At 39.8% G+C, this 26662-nt stretch overlaps 1 protein-coding gene across 1 annotated transcript in view; it reads right to left on the bottom strand.

Annotated features, from left to right (window-relative positions):
- The window catches only part of LOC150077647 (RNA-binding protein 24-like), a 115123-nt gene that overhangs the window by 67225 nt on the left and 21236 nt on the right, over window positions 1-26662 (bottom strand). The window contains exon 2 of the mRNA XM_090384250.1: window positions 4461-4587. Coding sequence (XP_090240376.1) covers window positions 4461-4587 — 127 coding nt within the window. The remainder of the gene's footprint in view (window positions 1-4460; window positions 4588-26662) is intronic.

Raw genomic sequence — 26662 nt, 5'->3', positions numbered from 1 at the left:
GTGATCATCCTTTTAATTTGCTTCCTTGAACAGTCATATATGCTTCACATGTGTCGCCCGCACTGCTCTTTGGCTCGGATAATCGCAATTATGTCTGTTGTTATCCAATGAGGGAATCTGTTCCTGTAATTTTTACTGAGAGGTATGGACTCTTGAATGATAGAGGAGATTGTGCTAATAAGATCGATGACTGCGTCAAGATCATTAATCCATGGGAAGGAGAATTAATCAATGCAATCAAGTTCTAGTCCTAATAATTGCCAGTCTGCTCTCCTAAAGTTCAACTTGGCTGGGACAAGAGGAGTGCATCTATTCTTCTGTGATATGTAAATTTGACAGTTTAAAGCCTTGTGATCAGACATTAGAAATAAAACTGGTTCTAAAATAAGGATCTGCTTGGATGCAAAAATGAGATCCAGCATCGCCTTGCCTCTAGTACAAGTATTGTTATACTGCTTGAGGCCCACTTCGGACATGATGTCATATAGCAGCCTAATTGTAGCAGATGACTCCTTAATGGAGACTATTGAATATTGAAGTCTCCAAACAAGCACACCTCATCCGACTGGTGAAAAAACGTTTCAAACTCAGAGAGCGCTTGCAACAGCCTCTCCATAAGAAGAAGATCAACCGGGGGCGGAAGGTAGATAGCTGCAATGAGAACAGCTTTGTTATGAACCTTCAGCTGACAAAAGATTCCTTCGATATATTGTGGAAAGTCCTGTGCATTGTTACTGCAAATTGGTTTGAGATAATAATCGCGACGCCACCTCCCCTAGACCCCCCTGACTCTCCTGAGGAGCATAGCCCACTGCCACCAGTTCCGAATCCAGAATCCCATCGTGTAGCCAAGTTTCTGTGAAGATATGTACATCAAATTCCAGAGAGCAAATTATTATTATTATTATTATTTTAGGGTTGCCCGTAAATGATTACATTAACCCGTATTCGTGTCTGTAAATTGCGTGTGTTCTCTGGTCGATTTGCCTGTTTTGCTGGACGAAAAAAACCTCAGTTTCTGAGGGGAAAAAACCTTGCTATCTACGCCTGAGACCGACTAGCTCAGCCACGGAGTGAAGAAAGCCCATTAAAATTCCTCGCGTGATCGACGGGATTCGAACCCGGGCCTTTTCCACTCGGTGCTGATAGCCATCATCGCCTGTCCCTGTATGGACAGAAACAATAGAGGACTGCAAAAGAGAAGAACAAGAGTTGTTTCTACCCTGTGATTGCTAACTATCATTCTTCTCCACATTATTTATAAACTTGTTGTCGATTTTAAATGGTCTGATTATTAATCCCGGAGGCTAATATATGGATCCGATAGTTTACTTTCGTCCAATGTAATGCAGGTCACCAGGAAAGAAGCGCAGGACGGATGTTTAGTTCTAAGTGCACGAGCTTCAACTACCACTCCGATTTCGTTTCTAATGAATTCCACCTTCGTATGTGGACTGAGCCGGGAAATAAATAACGTGGATTTGCGTGGTACTACAGTGAGATTGTATTTGCCTATGGATGGGCGATCCTTACATTGAGAAAGTGCGTGTGCCGAAGAAAGGTAAACTGCACGATAATGGGCTGAAGAGGTGTTGCTATCAATTAGACCCTTATCATTCTTATCATGCCCAGATGCTCTTCTGCAAGCATAAAATACAAAATATCACCATTCTCTTAAATGGCCAACTCATCCAAAAAGTCGATCATCACAAGGAACTGGGAATTACCTGGACAACAAATATGTGGACTGAGTATTTCACCGAGTATTTCACTACCACCAGGAAGAAAAGACTAGCCGCCATCCGGCGCCTATGGCAAGAATTGGCTGGGGTTTAAAATGCTCACGTGATGAAGGAATACATTGTTAGATGTGTTTCTTCCCCCCAACTCCGGTTGTCCCATACGCTAGTATCTTTAGATTAGAGTTTAAATGTAATAGAATATAGTTCACCATACACTATTTCTTTTTACTATTGTAAACTTTTCTCTTCTATTTCAGGGGATGTCTATTCTTCTTCCCCTTATCTTATATCCAACTTTCCCTTCCCTTTCCGTCCAATCCCCATACTTCTCATTCTTATCTCCACTTCCTTTCCCTAAACACCTTGGGGCTCCCAGGCTTGCCTAATAGCCTCAGTAAATGTCTCTGGTAACGAAAGTTGTCCCTGGCGAGCCTCCTCGTCGCCAAGGTTGGGGGTCAGGGGGTAGGGGACCAGATGTCCTCTGTCCCCTGGCTGCGAAGTATTGCAGAACAGTATTGCACTTCCTCTGTTGGGTGCAGGTTAGTGCCTTGCACTTCAGTATACAATAGTAGAGACAGGTCCGGCTCCACGTGCCCAGGGTCGGGCATCAGCCTACAGCTGAAGATATCAGCTGTTTCCTGATGGCAGAGTGACCTGACATAAACAACATACTAAGTTCATAAACATTTCTTTAATACAAGTTTAACCTTTCCTATACAAAATTTGACTATTTTTCTTTAGATATAATTAGTGTAATTTATATCTAAAAATGCTCTTGTTTTGAATATTCAATTTCTTAGCTATGTTTCAGGCCCACTTTACAGTTATCTGTTTTATTTAAAGAATTAGGTGGAGATGGGCATATGCCTGGGAACCACCCCGACACAGTATACACACACACACACACACACACACACAGCACTCAACACTCAACATAGTACCACACTTACTTACACACTACATACACACACTTGCCGGCCTGGGCTTTTTTGCCTTTTCAGATGCTACAGCGGTATTTAGGGGGAACCCTGGAGACTGAAATTAAAACAAACACACACACACCACCACCTTGTCCCATATGCTTCGGTCATCTGGTCCTCAGCTCCTGAAACGTACGTTAAAACCTTCCTAAACATGGAATAATGGATACTCAGGTGGCTAAACAAGATTTTCCAATTTGTCTCCAGAGTCATTTTGTACTCAAATATGGAGTGGACACCGTTGATGTTTATTGACATTTGGACAAATGTTCATATCCTGGCCAAGCTATTGACAGGAAGATATGATGCGCCAGTACCTACAGGCATCATCTCACACCCACGAAGTCAGAGTCAATCGTGCAGCCTGCAAATCGAGCCACTTCGCTCTAATCTAAACTCCTCGAAAAGTTTAAAGAAGATGTTCCTACTAAATACCATCGAAACCCCAAACCGGCTTCGGACTAACTGTTAAAAACTGCGCTCCATTAAGGCGTACAGAAAGCCCATCTACCAACTGAGTGACAACACAACTAGCTGGAACAACCGCATAGTCTTTTACTCACTCTCAGTCACGCTGTCATCAGGACACTCGGGTGGATGCGAAGTTAGTAAATTTTAGTGTTGCGAATGCTCCTCTACGAAGACACCCAGCAATGAAGAAGAACATTTTTATATGAACATACGCATTTCCTTCATTACTGAACTGGAAATATTTTTGTCCTCTGCATTGCGAATACTCCCCAATATTCACAATATTGGGGAATATTCACAATGTTCACCATATTGTACGGGGTGCAAGCCCGTACAACCGCCCCTTGTACGGGCTTGTACCCCGTACAAGGGGCGGTTGTAACTTGAAGTCAACCGGATCAATAAATAAATAAATAACTGAGACAAGTTGAAAAGAAGACCCATAAAAATTCCTACTCTCATCGATGGGATTCGAACTGAGGTCTTTTCCATGGGTGTGGAAAGGACGGAGATCCTTCCGACTGTGCTACGCACGAGACCGATCAGTAGAGCAGGAGGTGAAGAACTAGTACGGGAATCATTCCGGTTGTGGACAAAAAAAATATATATATACAAAAAAATTTGTATATATATATATATATATTAGGGTTACCCGTAATTTATAAATCCATATTTGTGTCTGTAAATTGCATGTGTTCTCTAGTCTATTTGCCTATTTTGCTGGACGAGAAAAACCCAGTTTCTGGGGGACAAAACCTTGCTATCTATCCTGAGACCGACTAACTCAGCCACGCAGTGAAAAAAGCCCGTTAAAGTTCCTAGAATCGTCGGTGGGATTCTAACCCCGGCCTTTTCCACCCGGTGTGGGAGGACGGTGAAGAAACCACTTTACAAATTGCCTCAAATGCTTACAAAAAAAAACACGAGGTGTGCCGAGTATTATTGCAGCAGACTCACATTTGTCCACTAAATTATTGACTCCACTTGAAAATATTCTCTTTTTTTTTCCGAATGTTGGCTTTCTGCGCAGTCAAAAGAGCATCTGGAATAGATTTCATGAAGATAATCAAGAAACCCGGCTCGACGTGCGCAGTGAACAGTGTTTCTTGCAAGGAATGGAAATGTTTCTGTTATCCAGCTGACATGCAAGGGACACGTTGGAGTAGAAAGAACAAAATTTATCAATGTTTAGAACAAAATTATCAAAATGTACTGTCCATCAGGTTGGATGTAGCAGAAGGAATGAAATGATCCGAAAAGTTCTTACCGTTCTGAGCATTAATCCTCGGTTTGGCCCCTAAATACGCTAAATTTACATTCGCTTTCCTCCCATCGATTATGGGATTGGCGTCTTTTACGGCTCTCTCTGCTGCGTCTCTGTCTGCCATGGTCACCTGCAATTGGAACGCAATGCCATTAATAAATATCACTAATAAATTTATTTATTAAATAAATAAATTTTAAATAAATTAAATTATTAATATATATTATTAAATTATAATATTAAATTAAATAAATTAAATTAATTTAATTAAATAAATTAAAATAAAATAAATTAAATAAATTAAATTATTAATATAAAATAAAAAAAATAAATAAATAAAATAAAATTAAATTAAATTAATTAAAAAAATAAATATTAAATAAATTAAAATAAATGAAGTTTGCTAATAAATTTCACTAGCAAACAGAGCAAACGGGGGGGGATAAAGAATTCTTCACATATATAAATGCCAAGAAAAGCAGGACAAACCAGATCGGACCTTTATGTAAGGGAAAGGGGATAGTAATAAATACACCAGCTGCCGTTGCAGATGAACTCAACAGTTATTTTACATCGATATTTACAAATGAAAAGCCTTTTGTGGGTGGCAATGGGAAATTGTGAGAGCGAAGTTAAAAAATATGTAATTAATGATATTGAAATTTCGCAAGATTATTTAAAAAAACTTTCGAGCCTACAGACCAGTAAGGCTCCTGGAGTTGATGGAATATACCCTATAATCTTGAGAGAGGCGGCAAGCGAGTGCATTGAACCACTGAGGCTGGTTATGCGAGCATCACTAGACTCTGGGGAGATTCCCTTGGATTGGAAAAGTGCAAATGTATCTCCCATACATAAGGGTGGCTCTAAAAGTGAAGTGGGAAATTATCGACCTGTCAGTCTGACTTCAGTAGTAGGGAAAATCATGGAGGCATTGATCAAGGGTGGAATTCAGGATCATTTGGATCGAATTGAAATTGTCAAGGATACTCAGCATGGTTTTGTAAAGGGAAAATCATGTTTAACAAATCTGGTTCGCTATTTCGAAAGGGTCACTCACGAGCTGGATTTAGGGAATAATTTCGACATTGTTTATTTAGATTTCAGCAAAGCTTTTGACTCAGTCCCACATGAGCGGTTGCTTTATAAGCTGGAACAGGTTGGAATCACTGGGAAAATCCTTAGATGGATAGAAGGATGGCTTCAGGGCAGGAGGCAGAGGGTTGTGATAAATGGCTATTCCTCAGATTGGGTTGATGTAAGAAGTGCGGTTCCCCAAGGATCAGTATTAGGACCACTGTTGTGTTTAATTTTCATAAACGGCATCGATGAAGGGATAGAGGGCGTGATGTCTAAATTTGCAGATGCCTGCTAAAATTGGTAGAATAGTTGATGACAGACCTAGACTTCTTCAGAGAGACCTAGATAGACTTCAGGAATGGTCAGATAAATGGCAGCTATGCTTTAATCCAACAAAGTGAAACAGTAATCCCAAAATAACTTATTCACTTGGTGGAGTTCAACTAAACCCAGTAGGGACTTGGAGGAAAGGGACTTAGGCGTTACGATACGGTCAGACATGAAATTCTCTGAGCATTGTAAACAGGTTGCAAGGAAGGCCCATGGTGTCCTATCGATGATCTATCGAACTTTTGCAAGTAGAGATAGGGACGTGATAATCCCATTATATAAGGCTTTTGTCAGACCACACTTGGAATACTGTGTTCAAGTATGGAAACCGCACCTAAAGAAAGACATCGAGCTTCTTGAAAGGGTGTAAAGAAGGGTAACTCGCCTGATGAGATCGGCAAAAGGGCGTCCTTATGAAGAAAGACTTCGAATATGTGGGTTGCAGAGTTTGGAAACTAGACACCTTAGAGGAGATTTGATTGAGGTGTTTAAAGCATCAGTAAAATGAATGAGGACGAAATTTTCAAGATTATAAATGATGTTAGAACTAGGGGACATAAATTCGAGTTACGGGGGGAAATGTTTAGATTGGACTGCAGGAAGTTTTATTTTAGCCAGCGAGTTATAAATTAGTGGAATAAGTTGCCTTCATGGGTGGTAGAGGCTGACAGTTTGGGGAAATTCAAAGGTCATCTGGATAGTACTTTCGGGTAAGGGAAGCGCATAGGATGATAGGTTTAATTTCCTTTTTATTTATTTTTTATTTTATTTTATTTATTAATTATTATTATTTATTTATTTATTTTATTTATGTTTTTTATTTTTTGTTTCTATCATTGTTTTGTTCGGATTTTTTTTTTTTTTTTTTTGGCTGGTGCAGCATAAGCCATAGGCTTTCTTGCACCATGCGGCCGTTACTAATACTAATACTAATATACACTAAATTATTCTGTCAAAAAAACAATAAAACAAGAACATAATTACATCTTTCTTGCATTCACTAGTAATAAGATGGTGGTACATTGAGCACGAGTGCAGTAACCATAACAATAGTAATGCTAGCGGTTAAACATAAAGAATAGTGATTTACAGTTTTATTTTATTATTATTATTTTTTTAAATAATGTTATTAGTGGAGTTCCTCAGGGCTTGGTGTTGGGTCCATTGTTGTTTTCTATATTTATTAATGGTATTGATGAAAATTTATCAATCTTAATGTCCAAGTTTGCATATCATACAAAGATTGGAAGGGTGGTGATGATACAAAGGTTGGAACGACAGTCATCAGGTTGAGCTACTGCAACAAAATCTAGGAAAATTGGATCAGTGGTCCGAGAAATGGCAATTGAAATTTAACATTGACAAATGCAAAGTACTTCATATGGGTAGAAGTAATCATTTCAGAGTAACTTATCAACTGTGTGGTACTTAACGGTAATGGAAAATGAAAAAGATATGGGAGTAGTTGTGCAGTCAGACATCAAATTCTCTGAGTAGTGCAGACAGGCTGCTAGGACAACTCACAGAGTTTTGTCAATAATGTACAGAAACTTTGCTAGCGGGATAAGGGGAGGAGGTGATTATCCCTTTGTATAAGGCAATGGTTAGTCCACATCTTAAGTACAGGTACTGCATACAGGTCTGGTGGCCTCATTTTAGGAAGAAGATAGAGCTGCTGGAACGGGTGCAAAGAAGGGCAACCAGATTGGTGAAGGTGTGAAAGGAACAAAAAGGGTGCTCGTACCAAAGCACAAAGCAGCTTTCAGTTCTGCAAATTACAGCATCTGGAGACCAGGCACCTGCAAGGAGATCTTATTGAGGTGTTTGAGGCCTTGAATGGATTGAGTAAGCTGAATGCTGATGGGATCCTTCCTCTTCCTCTTGCTGAAACTACATATACACACATAAGGGAGCGTCAATTCAAATTGAGGAAGGGTGGTAGCAGGATAGATATGCGTCGCTTTGCCTTCAGCCAGCGCTTGGTTGATTGTAAAAATTTGCCATCTGTTGTTGTGAATGTCGGTTTGAACAAATTCGAGGAAGAACTATAGAAACTTAGAGGGAATGGACAAACGATGTGGGAAGTTTTTTTTAGTACTAATGCTAATTGTCAGTGTGGTACCACACTGATAGTGGTAGAGAATGAAAAGGACCTGGGAGTAATTGTGTAGGCAGATATGAAGTTTTCTGAGCAGTTCAGACGGTCTGAAAGAGTAGCTCATGGTGTCTTGTCAATGATATACAGGAATTTTTCTAGAAGGGATAAGGAGGTGATTATTCGTTTGTATAAGGCAATGGTCAGGCCACACCTTGAGTACTGTATACAGGTCTGGAGGCCTCATTTCAAGAAGGATGTAGCGCTGTTGGAACGAGTATAGAGAAGGGCAACAAGATTAGTGAATGGAACAAAGGGTTGCACTTACGAAGAAAGGCTTAAGTTTTTCAAATTACAGTGTCTGGAGACTAGGCACCAGAGTGGTGATCTGATAGAAGTGTATAAAGCCTTGAATGGTTTGAGCATGCTCAATGCTGATGGGATTCTTCCTCTTGCTCAGAATAATCGCCTGAGAGGGCATAAATTCAAATTGAGGAAAGACAGATGTAGGATAGACGTGCGGAAGTTTGCCTTTAGCCATCGGGTGGTTGATTGCTGGAACAAACTTCCATCCCTTGTTGTGGAAGTTGATAGCCTAAATAAATTCAAGGCAGAACAAGACAAACATTTGGAGCGAGTGGATGGGTGAAATGAGAAGGGTCTGTGTTGTTTTTTTTTTTTTTTGGCTGATGCTGAATAAGCTTGCTTTCTTGCATCATGTGCCCCCTGCTAATGCTAATATCAGGTTGTTCAGATATTTTGATTGTTTACTTCCCACCACCTTGCATTTTCTGCTAAGCTGAAGTACAAATAATGAAAGAATTAGACAAGTAATGATAAGCTTTGATCTACCACATTAATGGGCTTACTATCTATTTGGATCACCTGTTGTTTGTTTTCTGTCCTATTTATTAAATCCCTGGACGGGCTGTGGGTCTGTCCAACTCCTTCAATAAGCATTATCAGCAGGGGTGTTTAGGGCTTTGAATGGCAATTCATTCAAAGCTCATGTATTACATGGATGTCGCTACTGGAAGCATGGGATCTGTGAGATCTTGAAAACCACCAGTTTTGCATTCAAGGGGAGAGGAATATGATAGGATTTACTAGAAGGATTGATAAGTATTAAGCAATTCTTACGTCCTATTTATTAAATAGGACGTAACCTATTTAATAAATAGGTTGCTTCTGAGGAAATTTTATTTCCTCAGGAAGCAACTGGAAATTCAGAAATTTTATATATTGATATTTTTAAGGCTAATGAGTTTTAAATCAGTTAAAAGTTCTTAAACATAATGCTCTTCTTAGTAAAAGGGGTCGCTAACAAAAACGGCTTTAAATTAAGAAATTTCTTATAAAAATGTTTTTCGTGTAAAAGAAATTTCAAATGAAACCTAATCGAAAGAACAGAAATGATATTTTTAAACAGGTGGCCATTATTTAGCAGATAAAAAATTTAAAAAAAAGGAAGTCAGTGAATATGCAAAGGGCTCTGAACATAGATCCAATAATAGAGGGAACAGACAAACATGGATAGGCCACACAACGAATGGGCAATAAAAGACTACCCAAGAAGATCCTAAAATAAAGGCAGAAGGAGAAACTGGGACAGTTCGAAGGAGACATGGACCGAAGAAGGCCACAAGGTCACCTGTCATCCTTGATGGGGGTGGACTGGCCATGTGGATAATGTGGCGAATTTACGTGGGCTGAATCTGAGCGAAAATGTTTAAAAATACTAAAAGGAAGTCGCCAGTTTAGAACATCAGCACACAAAATTTCGTGCCGGCCCACTCCTGGTAAATGATGGCAGCGGAGGGTGGGGGACGACAGTCTCGCCCATTTCTATCAGTGTTTTCTCAAAGTAACCGAACATTTCTTTTTCTGGAAATACTGAGAAAATGACGTATACGAGTATGGTCACGGCACATGCACTGCCACAGCTCAACTGCGCATCGTTTTGCCAGGTGGCCGACTGCGTAGTACTTTTCTCAGGATGACGTTTAAAATACCGAAGTACTCTTCACATATTGGAGTACGCTAATCATTACAGTTCAGCTGCGCTTTCTGCAAATTGAGTGGAAGGTGATCCAACTGTGCCTTGTCTTTCTGATTACTGGAACGTTTCCAACTCGTTGAACTATTTGCCAACAGCTTGTCATCTTGGTAATCTCTGACCAGTAGTGCGGCTAGAAATATCCCGAAAGAGGAAGGGGGAAGGAAGTGCGGTCTGTAGAAAGCAGTAGCTTTTCTACGAGTGATGATAATGAATCTCTCCGCCTGACAGCATCTGACCCTAAGTGAAAACAAACACGTATTTTAATATTGTGTACTTATTTTCCTTTTAATGGCCATTCCTTTTTTTTTTTTTTTTTTTGATACCGCTTGGAAGATGATTTCACAAACTCAACATAATTTCATTTGACTTTTCTTTTTTTTTTCTTTTTGCAATGAAACTAAATATCGGAATCACATTCATTTATTATGTGTAATTTACCCGCTTAACTGTTATAAATAAATAATTCTTTATTTGTCCTACCAAGATACATAAGTGTTACATTGGTGAGAGACAAATTCCCTTCACGGCAGTATATGCCCCGAGATTTAGTATCATCTTGCCACCTCTTCTTAATGTTTTTGGGCCTTTTTCGCGATGCCGTCCGTGTTTATTTTTTGCCATCATCAGATAAAGTCGACCATCTAGATTCCGTAGCGTGGGTCACTGAAAATCTTAATTTAAAAATTGATTCCACTATTTACGACGACTTCATTCTTCCCTTGAAAGAGGAACTTCTCTCAATCGACTTCAGTTATGGAATTATTCTCCTGGGAATGAGAGTTTTCATGGCTGATATTTACAAACATTTCAGATTATTGCTGAGCCCGTCAGGAACATTCCCATTGCGTCTCGCCATATTTCCTTTAACGTTTCTAAACTTCATAAATCTTTTTTTACTAATAAAGAGTGTCGAGTTCAGCTGCTATTGGCTTGACAGTGCATCAGCGTCTTAGACCATATTTCACCAGGGTGTGTGTGTAAATTACCCGCGTGTGTGTAAACTAACCTTAATCTTAATGGTAACTCTTTCATATTTATTTATTGCTGTAAGCAATGCGGACTGAAATCCGCATCTACGCGGTTTTCCAATCGGTCCATAAGCTGTCTGTTCGCCTCGCCGATGTTACATTCTAAATATTCAATTTTATAAATTGCACCACTCCCGAACAGGTATACTGTAATAAGAATGTAAGAATATAAAACACCATTTAAATCTCCCACACCTGAACATTTCTGGAGCGGGGATTTAAAAGGGGAAATATGGCTTTCTGCCTGGTTGTTATCCTACATTAAATGTTGCGTTCTTTAAGTATTCTGGCTACTTTCTGAGATACTCAGGATAAATGGAACACGAGCAGCCCTGGCGTTGGCCGAGCATGCTCCTTGTCTGAGTCCCTGACTAGTCAAGACATTGTATTTGTCAAGAATCCAATTTGGGAAACCACAAGTGCGCAGATTTCTCCGTACCCGATTTACTTTTAGTATTCTATGAGTTCCTTTGCTACGGTGTAACCAAGCCATAGCCACGAAAGTGGAGCTGCATCCTATTCTTATGGGTTGGAGTGTGACAGGCAGAATAACCAGTGAATTGAGCGGCAACTAGTTTTTCTACAAACATTAGTTTATAATTGACTATTCGCTCCGTGTATCAACGTTTAAAAACGAACGTTCCACTCACATCCTCTTTCTACGGTAAAATTTGGCTCAGGTAAATCAGAATATCATCTTGTTGATCTTTCAGAATTACAGCAAATATATCGTTGATAAAAAGCGTCTTCACGCATGAATTTGGTAAGATGTATCTCTTCTCAATCTTTCTTTAAGCTTTTCCATGAAAAATTCCCGAGTTGTTCAGTTTCTAGTGATTCCATGGCCAACACACAGATTTGTTTGCACACAGCATCATTAAACACGAATGTGATGTTCGTTTAAAGTTGCTTTGCTTTAAAAAACTTATACAGTGATATTAAATTTGGATCTTTCCCGAAGGCGAGTGTCCTTTAACATCAGATTGTGATCTGTTAGAGGTTTCTTTTCCTTCATCTGAATCAATTAACAGAAGTGATTAGTCTGACGTGGTTAGCCTTTTGACAACTTCCAAGAAAAGTCTCTCGGACTGTTAGGATGGTCATTGCTGATTACAAGTACGAGGTTCTAATTAATCAGGACTGAAATGAGAACTGCTTTACGGTGCCTGCATTTGGTTGGATAAGTTTGTCAAAAATAGTTTTGTTTGTTATATAGGGGAATATGGAACAAATACTTTAATTTCTTTGAAACCAATAGAAGAGAGGTGGTGCCGTGTTGGCTAATAGTTCATCTATTTTGCAGAGGTCATGATCCTATTTCAAAGTTCTGCCCATGTCATCCATAAAGATGTATGGAAGATTAAAGTGAAATGGTGGCAACAAAAAGCCCTGAAGATTTTGAAGACTTAGAAGGAACTGCTGAGAGGAGACTTTATTCTTCTTCGGTTTGATATTTCTGAGGAGTGAGGGAGGGCGTATTCTACATTGGAGAAGTGATGGGAATCAAGCAGATGACTATGAGGGCAGCTTTTTATTTCTCTAAGAAAAAGTAAGGGAAAAAAAGCAATAGCTTTATTAACTGGCGTTGAACCGTCAGTTAAACTGTTTGTCTCATGGAACCAAAAATTGATAGCGTCAGTTATTGAGAAGCAGGTTAAATGATTCTTGTTCCAAAATGAACAGTACCCACTAATAACCACTTTCTTTCAACTGAACCATCTGAACCCCTTCAATCATCCGTTTGTGCAGAGCAGTAACTTGCCCACAATGCCACAATGCTCCAGTTCATAAAGCAGTCTTTTATGTGGAACGGTCTCAAAATCTAAGTTCTGAAGGTTCTGTAAATGTTCAGAGATCTAAGTACATGGCGTTAAAATGACTTTTTTTTCATCCAGCTCCATTGTTTCTGCATAGCCAATCATGCTCAATGTCCACATTTCTCTCAAAGCTTTATACACACCAAACGGTCCAAATTGATTTTTGGCAGTATGACATTTTCCACCTTCTAGGGTAGACTTTCTAACAAAAAAAAGCAATTGACTGTCGTAACTAGAGCAACGATCATTAAGAGCAATGACCCCTTGCGCTACCCAGGACAGCTGCTGGGAACGGTTATCCGAGAACTACCTCATCTATTCATTTTATTAGGGTTACTTCATATAGGCGTGTGATCGCTCCACAGAACAGATTTCCACTGTTCCCTGGACCAATTACGGCTTTCATTGCAGTGTGGAAAGCGAAATCGCTGATAGCTGTTTGGTAGTGAGATTGTGCTTTGTACTGCCACGTTCCTGGGTAAGCGGATGCTGTGAAGCTATGTAGTGTGTTCGCAGTGGGTTCTTACTTTAAGGTTAGACGCCTATTGAGCATTAGACGCCTATTGAACATTAAATCGAGTTGCGAAGAAGTCTGACGAGATTGCCACCCTCCTGTTCCGAGTTCTCTGCGGTAGCACTTAGTGAGCTTCGTTGTCTTGTCGCGCTTTGCTGGACTATGGACTGTCACACTTCTATTTCACCATAAATCATCAACGGTCTGCTTTGGATTGTAAATAATCTTTATTTGTCCTACCATTGCCAGAAATTGCGCGAATACCTGCGGTGGCGAGTACAACTAGCTTGTGTAGCTCGTACGCCTTCTTTATGTAGCGGTCTGAATCAGTTGTTTATTCGGGAGGGTCCAGTGGACTACGAAAACTAGGGTGAACATATACTTTTTTTTTGAGGGCCGTGTATGATTTAATAACGCCAGTGAAGGCGTTATTATTTGTGGCAGAAGGCTGTTCTTCCTGCTGAATCCGTTTATGAATCCTTTTATGGTAAAAAAAATCGTCTTAACAATAATGAATTGACATTCTGGCCCGAGTCCCATCTGCACGGTTTGGATCGGATTCCGCACGTACAAGTCTCAGTGGGTGGAGCTCTCGAAATAAAAGAAAATTCAGTAAATTTCCCTTCAAGGTAAGCATACACGAGTACGCGCTTTCCTCCCCTCCCCCCCGAAAAACCGAACCCGCGATCAGTTTTTCGGGGGCGGGTGGGCTCGATTTTCAGCTACACCAGTGCGCCTTTCCTCCGAATATTTGCGCGCTCTAATTGGTCGAAAGTGGATTCTCGATCCGTTTAAAATGGGAACGGATTTAAGTCGCGCAACGGGAGAAAATAAAATCGACATCTCGCCGCGTACTGATCTTCCCCGGTTCAACGACACTTTTGGCATCGGCCAACATCGGAAAGAGTTTCACGCGTCTGTGTTCCACATCTCGGATCGGAACAGTCGCAGCAAACGCCCGAATATTGCGCAAAATGGCTTCTCCGTCGGGGAAACATTCGCGTTCCGATTGATGTTTTCTGGCGACATTTTTTGTTATTCTCCGAATTCGTTGGTTCGGACGAAATTTGCAGAATTTGCGGGCGGAGAAAAACTGCCATTTTCAGTTTGTGCGCCGCCTTTCCAAGCGAGTAGAAGTGTCGCACCTCTCTCTGCCGTTGTGCCTTTTTTTTAACCTCGCGAACACCAGTGGCAGCTAAACTTTGCGCCGATACAAGAGGGCAAAGAACCCACGTCGAAAGAAAGAAAGAAAAAAAAATTCGGTGGGGAGAAGACGAAGTCGGAATAGCGGCGTACGTTGCACGTAGTCGAGTGGAAACGAATTGCGCAACCTTTCCGCAGTTCCCGCGTGTCAATTTAACAAAGATTGCTCGCAAAAAGAAAATGTGCACAGATGGCGCTTTATTTGCTGCAAAACTCGCAGTTTGGCTGCTTGTGGTCGTTATCGAGCATATCGCATTATGAGCTCAAGTAGACGCAATACCCACGCGCATTGTACCTGCGCATTGTATAATGCTCACCCCTCGTTGCTTTCCCGCGCGGTGGAAGTACCGCAGCGTGCTGTGCCTCCTTCCGCGATCTCCAGCAGTACTGAAAAGTCCACGAAGTCATTGGAGAAGGGGAAAAGCATCTTAAGGAATCCAACGTGAATTGGATTACGCACCCATCTACCAATTACACCATCTACCAACTACAATTTGTACGCTGAACTGATGCAGTTGCTCGCACTCGTTGTGATAAAAGAGTTGAAATGAAAGAATGCTAGTTCGGAAGGACCTTCCTCCAAGAGATACTTTTGCTTCGGATGTGCCCAAGAACTGTACGAAAGACACGCGGTGAAAACTCAATGTCTGTACGATAGGGAGTGAAGTGAGTTTGTAATTGACGAATTCTCAATTTAAAAAATAAATAAAATTTCTGTTTATGCTCCCGGACGAAAACGTGGAGTCAAAGTAAGTGTCATCTCAGGAAAACTAAAATAACCACCCGAAAACGAATCCATCTGCATTGCCGCGTGTCCTTAAATTTCGTGTGTTCTCGGGTGAACCAAAAACTTGAGTTTTCCCGTGTGGTCGGTCTTGACACCGCCTAACTCAGCCTTGGAGTGAAAAGAGCCCAATGGAGTTCACAAGATAGAGAGCATACAAGAACACTGTTGTATTTACCAGTCTACTCTTGTAGTCTTACACTGGACCAACCCATTAACTTGAATGTTCCGTTTCGCATACAATCCAGAAGTTTAGAAGAGTTTGTTGGAGGTGGGGGGGGGGAATGTTTCCAGAAGATCTCTTTTCTTCACCGTCTACCGTTTTCATGTAGTTTTATACGCCTCTTGTTGTTGTTGTTGTTGTACTAGGGTTTTAGGAATATCAGTGACTAAGGCCATATTGCTCCGTGTATACTGTTCGTAGGTTGCGGTGTGTTCTGAGGGCGAGTTTCTGTTTGCTGGACGAGACAGCAAAGTTTCCAGGAGAAAAAAATCATACTACCCTAGTCCGAGACCAATTAACTCAGCCACGTTGTGAAAAAAGGCCCATGAAAATTCCTTACGTCATCGATGGGGCTTGAACTCAGATCTTTTCCAACCGGTGTGGGAAGGACGGCGATCCTACGAACTGTGCCTGTTGCACCGCCTCAGCTCCTACACTACATATTATCGCCGGAACTCTCTCTCTCTCTCCTCTCATCTTCGGAGGACTTTTGTATTTGACGTAGCATTCCGATTACTTTTCGAGTTATGGCAATAAACGTTTGTACCGACCGCAAACTTGAAAAATCGAAATGCTGGAGCATTTCATCCATTGCTGGCAAGATAGGTGACCTGACTTCCTACAAAAAATCATACCAAACGTGACTTTTCGCTCTACTGGAGTCATCAAAGCATGGTTCTTTCTTTGACTGCTTTCATTTTAACAGGGCATGGACCGCTTAATGAGGAATTATATCAGTTTAAACTGTCCACTTGTACTTCCTGCTTCTGTGGTGAACCGAAAGATGTACGACGCATTTATTTTATTTCTTTATTTTTTATTCGGTTTTAACTTCTGCACAGCGTTTGCGCTATTAAGGTTAAGAATACTCTTCAGCTTCCATAAATAACACGATATGCGAGTGAAGCTACTCGTCATCAAATTCTCCTCGTGTTCTGAACTTCAACGGTGAAACATTCAGCCGTTTGAGTCTTTGTCAAATCAGTATTTAAAAGTCATTATTGCCACTGATATCCAGGATTCTACAACTAATACACAGAACTAAACAATTCATTGAATTACAAATCGTCTTACTGGTCTGCTACAGCTACTAATATCTCTTCAATAGCCATTATCCTACAACCATCCTGAAGAAAACGCCTGATTCCTCCTCTTCTTCAACTGTCCAGAGTTTCTGAGAATCTTTCGCCAATCCTGTTCAGCTCCAAAATAACTCTTGATGGCACTCAAAGTGAGAGATCTTTTTTATTGTTATAGCCGGTCTCCTATTTGGAGGTGTAATTGCTTGCTGATCTCCTTTGAGGCGGTATTTTGCTGGTGCCATTAATCCGATGGCACAGTTAGTGGACTCGCCGTCCTCCCAACACCAGGTGAAAAAGATCTGAGTTCGCATCCCGTGGATGACGCGAGAAATTTTTATGTGTCTTTTTCATAACGTGGCCGAGTTAGTCGGTCTCAGGAGACGGTAGTATGATTTTTCTCCAGGAAACTTTGGTTTTTCGTCCATCAAACAGCAAATCAACCAATTACAGAACACATGCAATTTATGGTCTACGTTGCTGATGCGCCTAAAAATCCTAAAACTTCCTGATGGCACGGGATTGAACGCATATGTAGGATTCTCAGCACCGCCTATAAGTGATCTAAACGTAAGGAAACATGTTTGACTGTAAATAAAAACACACTATTTTAAATATATATCCGAAGTAATGATAGGCCAATCAAAAGGACATACACAAACTTAAAAAAACAAACAAAAAAATTACGTGTGTTTGATATGACCGCCATTTTGGACTTTACAAATTGTAGAGTTTTGGATACACGGCACAGTTCCTCAAAAAAGGTTTCAGATTCTCCAACTATTTATTGCTGAAGCTCCAGCAGAGACCCTATGCTTATCACTGAATACTTTATTTTTAATAATCCTACAAAAAGCAATCACAGGGTATTATTAAATTCGGGGACCATTCAATGGAACCTCGCCGTCCGATCCACCGATCTGGTGACTTTTTCTCTACCTATTAGTAGACAATTTTTCCACAGGGCATAAAAAAAATCAATGGTGAAAATTGATTTTGGTCTGATTAACGGAATGATTTCGTCTTGTCGATGTCTCAGGTAGCTCTCTCTTGTCACAGTCCCTCTAAGAAAATAGAGAGCTATGTTAAGAGAGTAATGAATACACTTACATTCGGTTTAAATGTGGCTCCATCGACCCGCAAACATTTTCACCGATATCTGGGTGTATAACGCTCGTGGCTGGCCAAACATCGCTCGGAAAATTCCAGTCTTCTTTTTGGGTCGTCCTCATTGAAGCAAAATGGAATGACAAGCTTTGTATTTAAATCATTTATAATTCCGTTTGGCCCGTTTTAGTAATTTTATGTTCCAGACTTCACTTTCGCTGAGATTTTTTCGGACTTCTCTTAAAAGTTCCAAATTGGCAGATGTTATTCCTAGGTTTTGGGAGATTGTGCAATGTTCCCACTTCATCGTACATCACAGTTTGCTTTATGGTCTTTATTATGGGTCCTTTATGTCCAAAAAAACTTCTTGAACCGGCACGCAACTTCTGCACCATATCCATGTTCAGCACATTCTCCTTTAAATTTCAATCCACTCCTTTACTGCAAGCTCACGGTACTTTTCCAACGTTCAAATTATTCTGAACCAAAAAAAATTATAAACTATTTTTCAAATAACTTATACATTCTTACATCAGCAGTTATTCAAAATAGTCTTTTTAACTGATAGACCATTCTGTGTATGGCTGGTATACAAAGAGTATAACCACTATCTATGTATCAATCTGTATTTATCAGTGATATTGATGAAGGTATATCATGTTTAATGTCAAAGTTTGCAGATGATACAAAGGTTGGTAGGTTTGTTAATGACCGTAGTGACAGTATGCTGCTGCAATAGGATCTAGAAAAGTTAGGCAGATGGGCTGAGAAGTGGCAACTGAAGTTTAACATTGACAAATGGAAAGTACTGCATATGAATAGTAGTAACCTCAGAGTAATGTACCAACTGTGTGGTACTACACTCAGGGAGGTGGAGGATGAAAAGGACCTGGGGATAATTGTACAGCCAGATATGAAGTTTTCTGAGCAGTGCAGACAAGCTACAAGAGCAGGTCATGGAGTTTTGTCAATGATATACAGGGATTTTGCTCGCAGGCTTAAGGAGGTGATTATCCCCTTGTATAAGGCAATGGTCAGGCCACACCTTGAGTACTGTATACAGGTGTGGAGGTCTCATTTTAGGAAGGATGTAGAGTTGCCAGAATGATACAGAGAACAGAGAAGGGCAACAAGACTGATGAGGGGAACAAAGGGGTGCTCTTACCAAGGAAGGCTTAAGTTCTGCAAACCGCAGTGTGTGGAGACTAGGCACCAGCGAGGTGATCTGATAGAGGTGTATAAAGCCTTGAATGGTTTGAGCATGCTCAATGCTGATGGGATTCTTCGTCTTGCTCAGAATAATCGTCTGAGAGGGCCTAAATTCGAATTGAGGAAAGACAGATGTAAAATAAACGTGAGGGGGATTTGCCTTTAGCGGATGCGGTTGATTGCTAGAATAAACTTCCATCTCTCGTTGTGGAAATTGACAGCATAAATAAATCAAGGCAGAACTAAATTTCAATGTATGGGAGAAATGGAATTTTTTTTTTTTTTTTTTTTTTTTTTGGCTGATGCTGTGTAAGCTTGGTTTCTTGCATCATATGCCTCTACTAATGCTAATGCAATTCGACAACCCTCTTTGCAATCCTACTTGAACCATTCCCTGCAAAAAAATCCAAATTTTAGCTCCTTCGCTGACGATCTAAAATTCTTTATCATTTCAAAAGACTTCAAACAGATACAAGAAATTAATAATGAAACCTCCAAGCAAATTCAACAGTTAATTGACTTTCTACAGCGAGCTGGACTCCAACTAAACAATGCGAAGTCAGCCCACATGACAATCACGAAGAGGAAGGTCAAGAATGACATCCTAGTTACAGTTAACGGTGAGACAATCCCAAAAGTTTCATGTCATACTGACCTTGGGCTAACGTGGGATGTAGACTTAAATTTCAGGGAACACTTCCTAAAGGCAAAGAAGAAGACCTATGTTGCTTTCTGGGCTATCCGCGAGGGGCTCGCAGGCTGTCACAACATCAAACTGATCGGACAATACATTAATACAGGGGTGGCCAACAAGTCGATCGCGGTTTTAATTTCGGTCAATCGCGACGCATATATATAAAAGAGATCCCCAGGGGGCTCACATTTGGTGAGTATGGGCTTGGCACAACCAGGGTCCTGAGCTGGATATCATCATTCTTCTCTTTCTTGGTGGTTCCCTTCTACTTCTGACACACACACACTCTCTCTCTTTATCTCTCTCTCTCTCTCTCTCTCTCTCTCTCTCTCTCTCTCTCATGGTAATTCAGAATTTTTTTTTTTTTTTTTTTTTTGGCTGGTGCAGCAGAAGCCTCAGGCTTACTTGCACCAAACGGCTAATAATAATAATAATAATCAACAGCAGAAACTATAGAAAATACATCGTTAAGGAGCCCGGAATGTCAGATGACACATTTCGACGATGCCACCTGGCCTCAGAAACGATCCAACACATCACCGCGGGGTGCAAGGTGCGGGTGCAAGTGTACCCAGACTGAGTGCATTCATAGACACGACCAGGTAGCCAGGATAATACATCAGAAGCTAGCGAGGAAATACCAGCTGACCAAAGTAAGTGTACCATACCACAAGTACGAACCCAGGCAGTACTATAGACCCAACCCACAAGCTGCACTGGGACCGCGCCATAATAACGGATAGGACAATCCCGCACAACAGACCGGACATAACCCTTGTGGACAAGAAGGAAAAGGCTACCTATCTGATTGACATAGCGGTGCCCAACACTAGCAATGTCCAGAAAACCCATGGGGAAAAAATCAGGAAGTAGACGAACCTAAGACAGGAGATCAAAGAGATGTGGCATATGCAACAAGTAACGACCATCCCGATCATCGTGTCAACCACAGGTATGGTGCCAAAGACTAGAAGTAATAGGTCTCCCAGAGAACACCTACAAGGAACTCCCGAAAGTCGCAATCCTGAACACCTGTAGGACAGTCAGAGATTTTCTCGACCAACAGTAACACCAGACATTACAACCACCCTGAGTACTTAGTAGCAGTACCCGTCAAGGAGTGGAACCCCCAATAAGAGAGAAATAATATAAGAGCAATAATAATAATAATAATAATAATAATAATAATAATAATAAACAGATTAGTCAAAATTTAAATGTTATTATGGGCCCACTGCATGCGCTTATATATATCGCAGTCGCTAGGCTTGTCTAGTGAAAATTCACGCAGTTACTTTGTGGACAGGGTGTGTAGGTGTTGAATTATTATTTAGCTTACTTAATATTAATAACTGGACAGTACTTATACGTTAATTTGATTTGATTTAAAATGAATACTACGAAAAAGAGTAAAACGTATCATTTTCATCGAGTGGGAAGAATACTTCTTTTAACGATAAAAGAAAAATGTTGTTGTTTGATTTGCAATGCTTCCGTGGAATAACAGATTCTTTTTTTGAACATTTTAAGAACAAAAATGAAATTAAAAGTGCTCTTCGAGATCTGCAATTATCTCGAAATACTGTGATGCGACGCATCGAAAAAATGAGTAAAAATGTGAGCGAACAATTGCGTGCTCAAATTGCTAATTGTGTGTCCTTTACTTTACAACTGGATGAATCTACAGACGTCAGTGACACAGCCCAATTGCTCGTTTTTGTTTATATGGGTTTCGATGATTCTGCCACTAGAGAAGAACTGCTGGGTATAGTTTGGTTAAAAGAAAGAACTACAGGTCCAGATGGAGCCAAAGCAATGACAGGGCATCTTACGGATTCGTTGCATTGTGCCAAAAGGATGATGAATTCCCAGATTTTTTGAGTTTCCACTGTATCATCCACCAACCAGCAAAATATTAAATACTAAAAGTGTTATGGATATAGCTTTCAAAATCGTGAATTCCATCAGAGGACAATCTCTTAAAAGGAGACTTTTCAAAATGCAACTCGATGAAAATGAACCAGATCTGATTTTACCCACAGATGTGAAGTGGCTGAGTCGAAGTAAGTCTACAGAGATTTTGAAATTTGCTGAATGAAATTAAAAAATTTGTCGATCAAACTTTTTTGGGGAGATGATTGTCAGCAGCTACAAGATACGGAGTGGTTGTGTGATCTGGCTTTTGTGGCAGATTTTACCAGTAAATTTGATCTGAATTTGGAATTACAAAGAAAAATATGTGGGTGACATGATTCGCGGTACTTCTGCATATAAATATCAATTTTTGGCAATGGCTAAGGATCTCAAAAAAAAAAAATTCGATCATTTTGAAAATATTCAAGATCATTTGAAAAATTATCCTGTTTTTGAATTTAATAGTGAGAAACATGTTTCTGAAATTGAGAAAGTTGTGGACGATTTTGAAACCAGATTCAGCGATTTTATGAAACAATTGAAGCCATTATTCAATATATTTCTTATCCATTTAATGTCCACTTAGATACGAAACAAATTGCAGAAAAAATCGCTGCGATTTTTCACATGGCGAAAATATTACTTGAAAATGAAATTATTACATCGCGAAACGATATCTTCCTAAGAGCCAGATCATCAGAAGAAGACTTTTGGAAATATGTGTGCCGAGAAAAGTACCCAAATGGAAAAAAAATGCAGTGAACTTTTAAATTCCTGTTTTGTTCCACATATCTGTGTGAATTGGCCTTTTCGTATTTGAAACAAAGACGAAGAATTTCTGTGCTCTTACCACTTGCATACAGAAGATTCTTTACGGTTGGCCTTATCACAGTATGTCTCTGATTTTGAAAGCTTGGCAGATGACATGAACACAAACTTCGCATAAATTAAAATTTCAAATACGTACGAATTTAAAATAAGAATTCTGAATCGTATTTAATTTTAAAATTTATCAACAACATTTTTCAATATGTGTCGATTAACTTTTTTAACCGCGTGCAATGAAATTCTGGAGATGGTAGATCGCGGCACATTTCGAAGAAAAAAAGTAGATCGCATCGCAGTTAAGTTGGCCACCCCTGCATTAATATATGTCGCACACTTATACCACTATATGCTTCAGAGATTTGGTCCTCTGCATCTACCTCTCAATGTAACAAATTTCTGACGATGGAATATTGGATTCTGCGGTGGCTGAACCATCTGGAAGAGAACCCGTTCACCATCTTGAAATCTGTTCTCCTAGTTGATCTAGGCATGACTTCCTGGAAGTTCACTGTCCTCAAAAAAAAAAAAAAAAAAAAAATGTGTCGACAGTCACTAAGCTGCTGACTCGCAGATCGATACCCCATCGATATAAGATATTATTGCACTCCGAAAAGAAAGAAATAGACACCACCAGAGCGAGCCTTCCCTCACTTAGGTTGAAGCTATCTAACCTGGACTCCTTAAAAGGAATGTTCCCATGTAACACCATCGAACACTTCAGCACGTTCTCCATTGATCCAATAAAGTTCGAAGACAATAAAACATACAGAAGCCAAATTATGGACCAAATCACCAGTACTACCGTGAACATTGAGCTGAAATTTTTTTAATCAGAAATGTAAATAATTAAATTAAATGCAAAGTGAATTGTAACTTGCTATTAATATCCAATTCATAAGAAATATGCATTTAATCAAAGCTTAATAAAGAGACGGCACTTGCCTCAATAATCCGTTGTGGTTATATGGATCATAAGACTAGTGTGAGAAATCATTGGTTAAACTGAAAAAATCGCGGTATGGAAAGCGTAGTTTAAAAAGAGTAATTGAAAAAACTAAGCCAAGAGGAGAAAGGGTGCACCATATCGTCCTCCAGTTGTCTGAAATTAAAATTAAAAAAGGATCATCCACCATCACAAACAAACGCTCCTTCTATACGAAACCTTCGTAATAGAATGGTATCGTCTCAACATCGATCTTGACGTCTTAAACACAACTTCCGGTTACCTTGTCTACCATTTGGAATCTAACGCGAATTAAATTACCACGTGTCCAGCATAACATTTAGGGTACTTAAGATCTATAGCAAATCTTTCGCTCTTCTTTTTATCTCCAACTGAAGATGAACCTATCGAAAGTCCGGTTCTCGACTATTGGCCTTAATCCTTTTTTAATTTTAATTTCAGATAATTTCAGACAACTGGAGGACGATATGGTGCACCCATTCTCCTCTTGGCTTAGTTTTTTCAATTACTCTTTTTAAACCACGCTTTCCATACCGCGATTTTTAAACACCGTTTTTAATTTAACCAATGATTTCTCACACTACTGTTTTATGATCCACAACGGATTATTGAGGTGAGTGCCGTCTCTTTATTAAGCTTTGATTAAATACATATTTCTTGTCATGAACTTTGGCATCTTAAGCTTTTGCTAACTCTTTTATTATTCAATTAATACAATTATTATAAATATCTTGAAATTTGTATAAAATTGTACACTATATTTCAAAACATCTGTACACCCGCCTAGCCCACTAGCTGTACAGATTGATTGATTTAGAAATTCTTGGCGCAAGAGCTACTGTACAGAGGGTAAACCTTTGGTGAATAAACTGATAATAAGAGGATATTATTATTATTATTATTATTATTATTATTATTATTATTATTATTAATGGCCATATGGTACAAGGAAGCCTGAGGCTTATGCTGCACCAGCCAAAAAAAAAAAAAATTCCCAAGTTACCCCCCTGAGTGAGAGAGAGAGAGAGAGAGAGAGTAGAAAGGAATCACCAAGAAAGAGAAGAATGATGATATCCAGCTCAGGACCCTGGGTTTGCCAAGCCCATACTCACCAGATGTGAGCCCCCGGGGTGAAATGTGAGCCCCATATGCCAGTCGTAAGTAGGAAAAAATAAAACAGGCTTAATTAATAAAAGAAGGGGAGGGGAAATAAATTCAGGTATTGCTAAAGGTATGCGTTCCAAAAATAATTTAGAAGAATTGCCAATTAATAAAACGTACAAATGAGTAAAAATTTACGAAAATGCCAATTATTACAAACTTATTGATGGCACCGCTAAATTCCACTGGGGGAAAAGATTTCTATCTTTTCCCCCAGTCTTCAGTCTCCCTCCCTTTCTCTAACCAAATTGCTTGAGCCCTACATCCAAAAACTTAATAACATCGAATCGCCCAACTAGTACTCTTTTTGTTTTGGCTGACCGCTATCTAGGTCCTTTTTTTTAGGACTTGCCACTGAAATCACAGGAAATTAGGTGGCAAGACCTGCCAGAGTAAATAACTATAATAGTGGTGTACCTGGTCTGCCTCCATGGGGCGGAGTGGGGCAACGTTGGGTCCCATTAGGGGTCCAGCGGCTAAATGACCAGAAGAACAACGGTACACGACACTACACATGTACAGTATCCATACACTTTTAAACCTCTGGCATTGACAGTGTTTTGTTTCACACCTGCAATGTATGGCACGCGGAGATGGGGGAAACCCCTGCTGCCGTTTGACGCTAAACACACTCTACACTCTACAGTACTTAATACCGTATGTGGGATGAAGGCTGGGAAGATAAAAGAAGATACTTGTTAATATTACACTTGAACTTCTATAGACAGTAATTTTCAGGAAATACGTATGAAGGAAGGTTGTTCCAGAAAACGGCAGTTGAATGAATAAACGAGGAAGATGAAAAGTTGGTTCTGTGAGTTTGAAGTTGGACAGTAAATGGATGTTGGCTGGACGTGTCCGGACTGTTTTGAAAGAGAGAACGGGAATTATAGAAGCCAATTCAGAAGAACAGTGCCCATGGAAGTATCTGTAGAAGAGGCATGCAGCAGAAACAGTACGTCTATGAGACAGCGAGTGGAGAGACTCTATTAGAGATGAATCATTAATTAACCTAACTGCCCTCTTCTGAATGGAATCTAGAAGCCTAAGGGAGGTTTTAGGGGCACAGACCCAGATGTTGGAACAATATTTTATGGTAGGGTGGATTTGCGATTTGTACAGAGTGAAGAGCTGTTTGGAAGAAAAAAACATACCGAGAGCGAAAGAGGAAACCAAGTTTTTTAGATGCAGAGGAAGCAATATTTGTAATGTGCTTGTGCCAAGACGGATTAGAAATCAAGGCCGGATTATTAGTTGTAATCCCTAGTAGAGATATGTGATCCTGTCTAGGCATCTAAGTGTCGTCAAAGATAAGCATAAGAGCAGAACAATCCTATTTGCGTGATATAAGACAGGACTGATTTTTTGAAAATTGAAATTAACTAAAGATATCTGGCCCCAATACTGGAGAATTACGTGGAGATCAATATTTAACGAATTGGTAGTAGATATTCAAGAAGTTGAAGCTGTTTGTGCAAGGCAAGTTTCTGAAACTGGAGAAACTTGCCTTGCACAAACAAGGTGGAATGTAATGTGCTATCATCAGCAAAACTATGGATGGGATTTCGGGTTAATGGAAGAAGGTCATTAATATACAAGAGGAAAAGAGGAGGGGAAATAGAACATTGGGGAACACGAAAATTAATGGAAAAGTTAGAAGATAGAGAGTCATTTACCATCACCGCATGAGCAGTCAGAAAAAAAACTCCATATTCAATTACAAAAAACAGTAGACAATCCGTAAGGTAGAAGATTATTTTTAAGACCTCTATGTCAAACACGATCAAAAGTCTTAGAAATGTCAGGAACAACTGCTTGAATTTCACCAGAACCTTTCCATTGAATTTACCCATAGATGGGTAACATAAGCCAGTATATCAGCAATCGATCGATACTGGCAGAACCCATATTGGCGATCATCGATCAGATGGAAAAATTTCAAGGTAGTTTAGGAGTTGATGGTTAATGGATTTCTCTAGAAAGTGTAGAAGTGAGTGCATTGGTTTCGATAATTGGATGGGAAGGATTTGTCACCCTTTATAGGCACTGGCTGGATTTTGAGCAAATTTCCAAAGCAAAAGAAAAAAATAAGAGTGTAAAAAGTTGACACAGAACA

This window comes from Mastigoproctus giganteus, chromosome 11 (genome assembly GCF_048544385.1).
Source record: "Mastigoproctus giganteus isolate SK-2022 chromosome 11, ASM4854438v1, whole genome shotgun sequence".
In the NCBI taxonomy this organism is placed as follows: domain Eukaryota; kingdom Metazoa; phylum Arthropoda; class Arachnida; order Uropygi; family Thelyphonidae; genus Mastigoproctus; species Mastigoproctus giganteus.
This window is presented reverse-complemented; position numbering and strand designations above follow the sequence as displayed.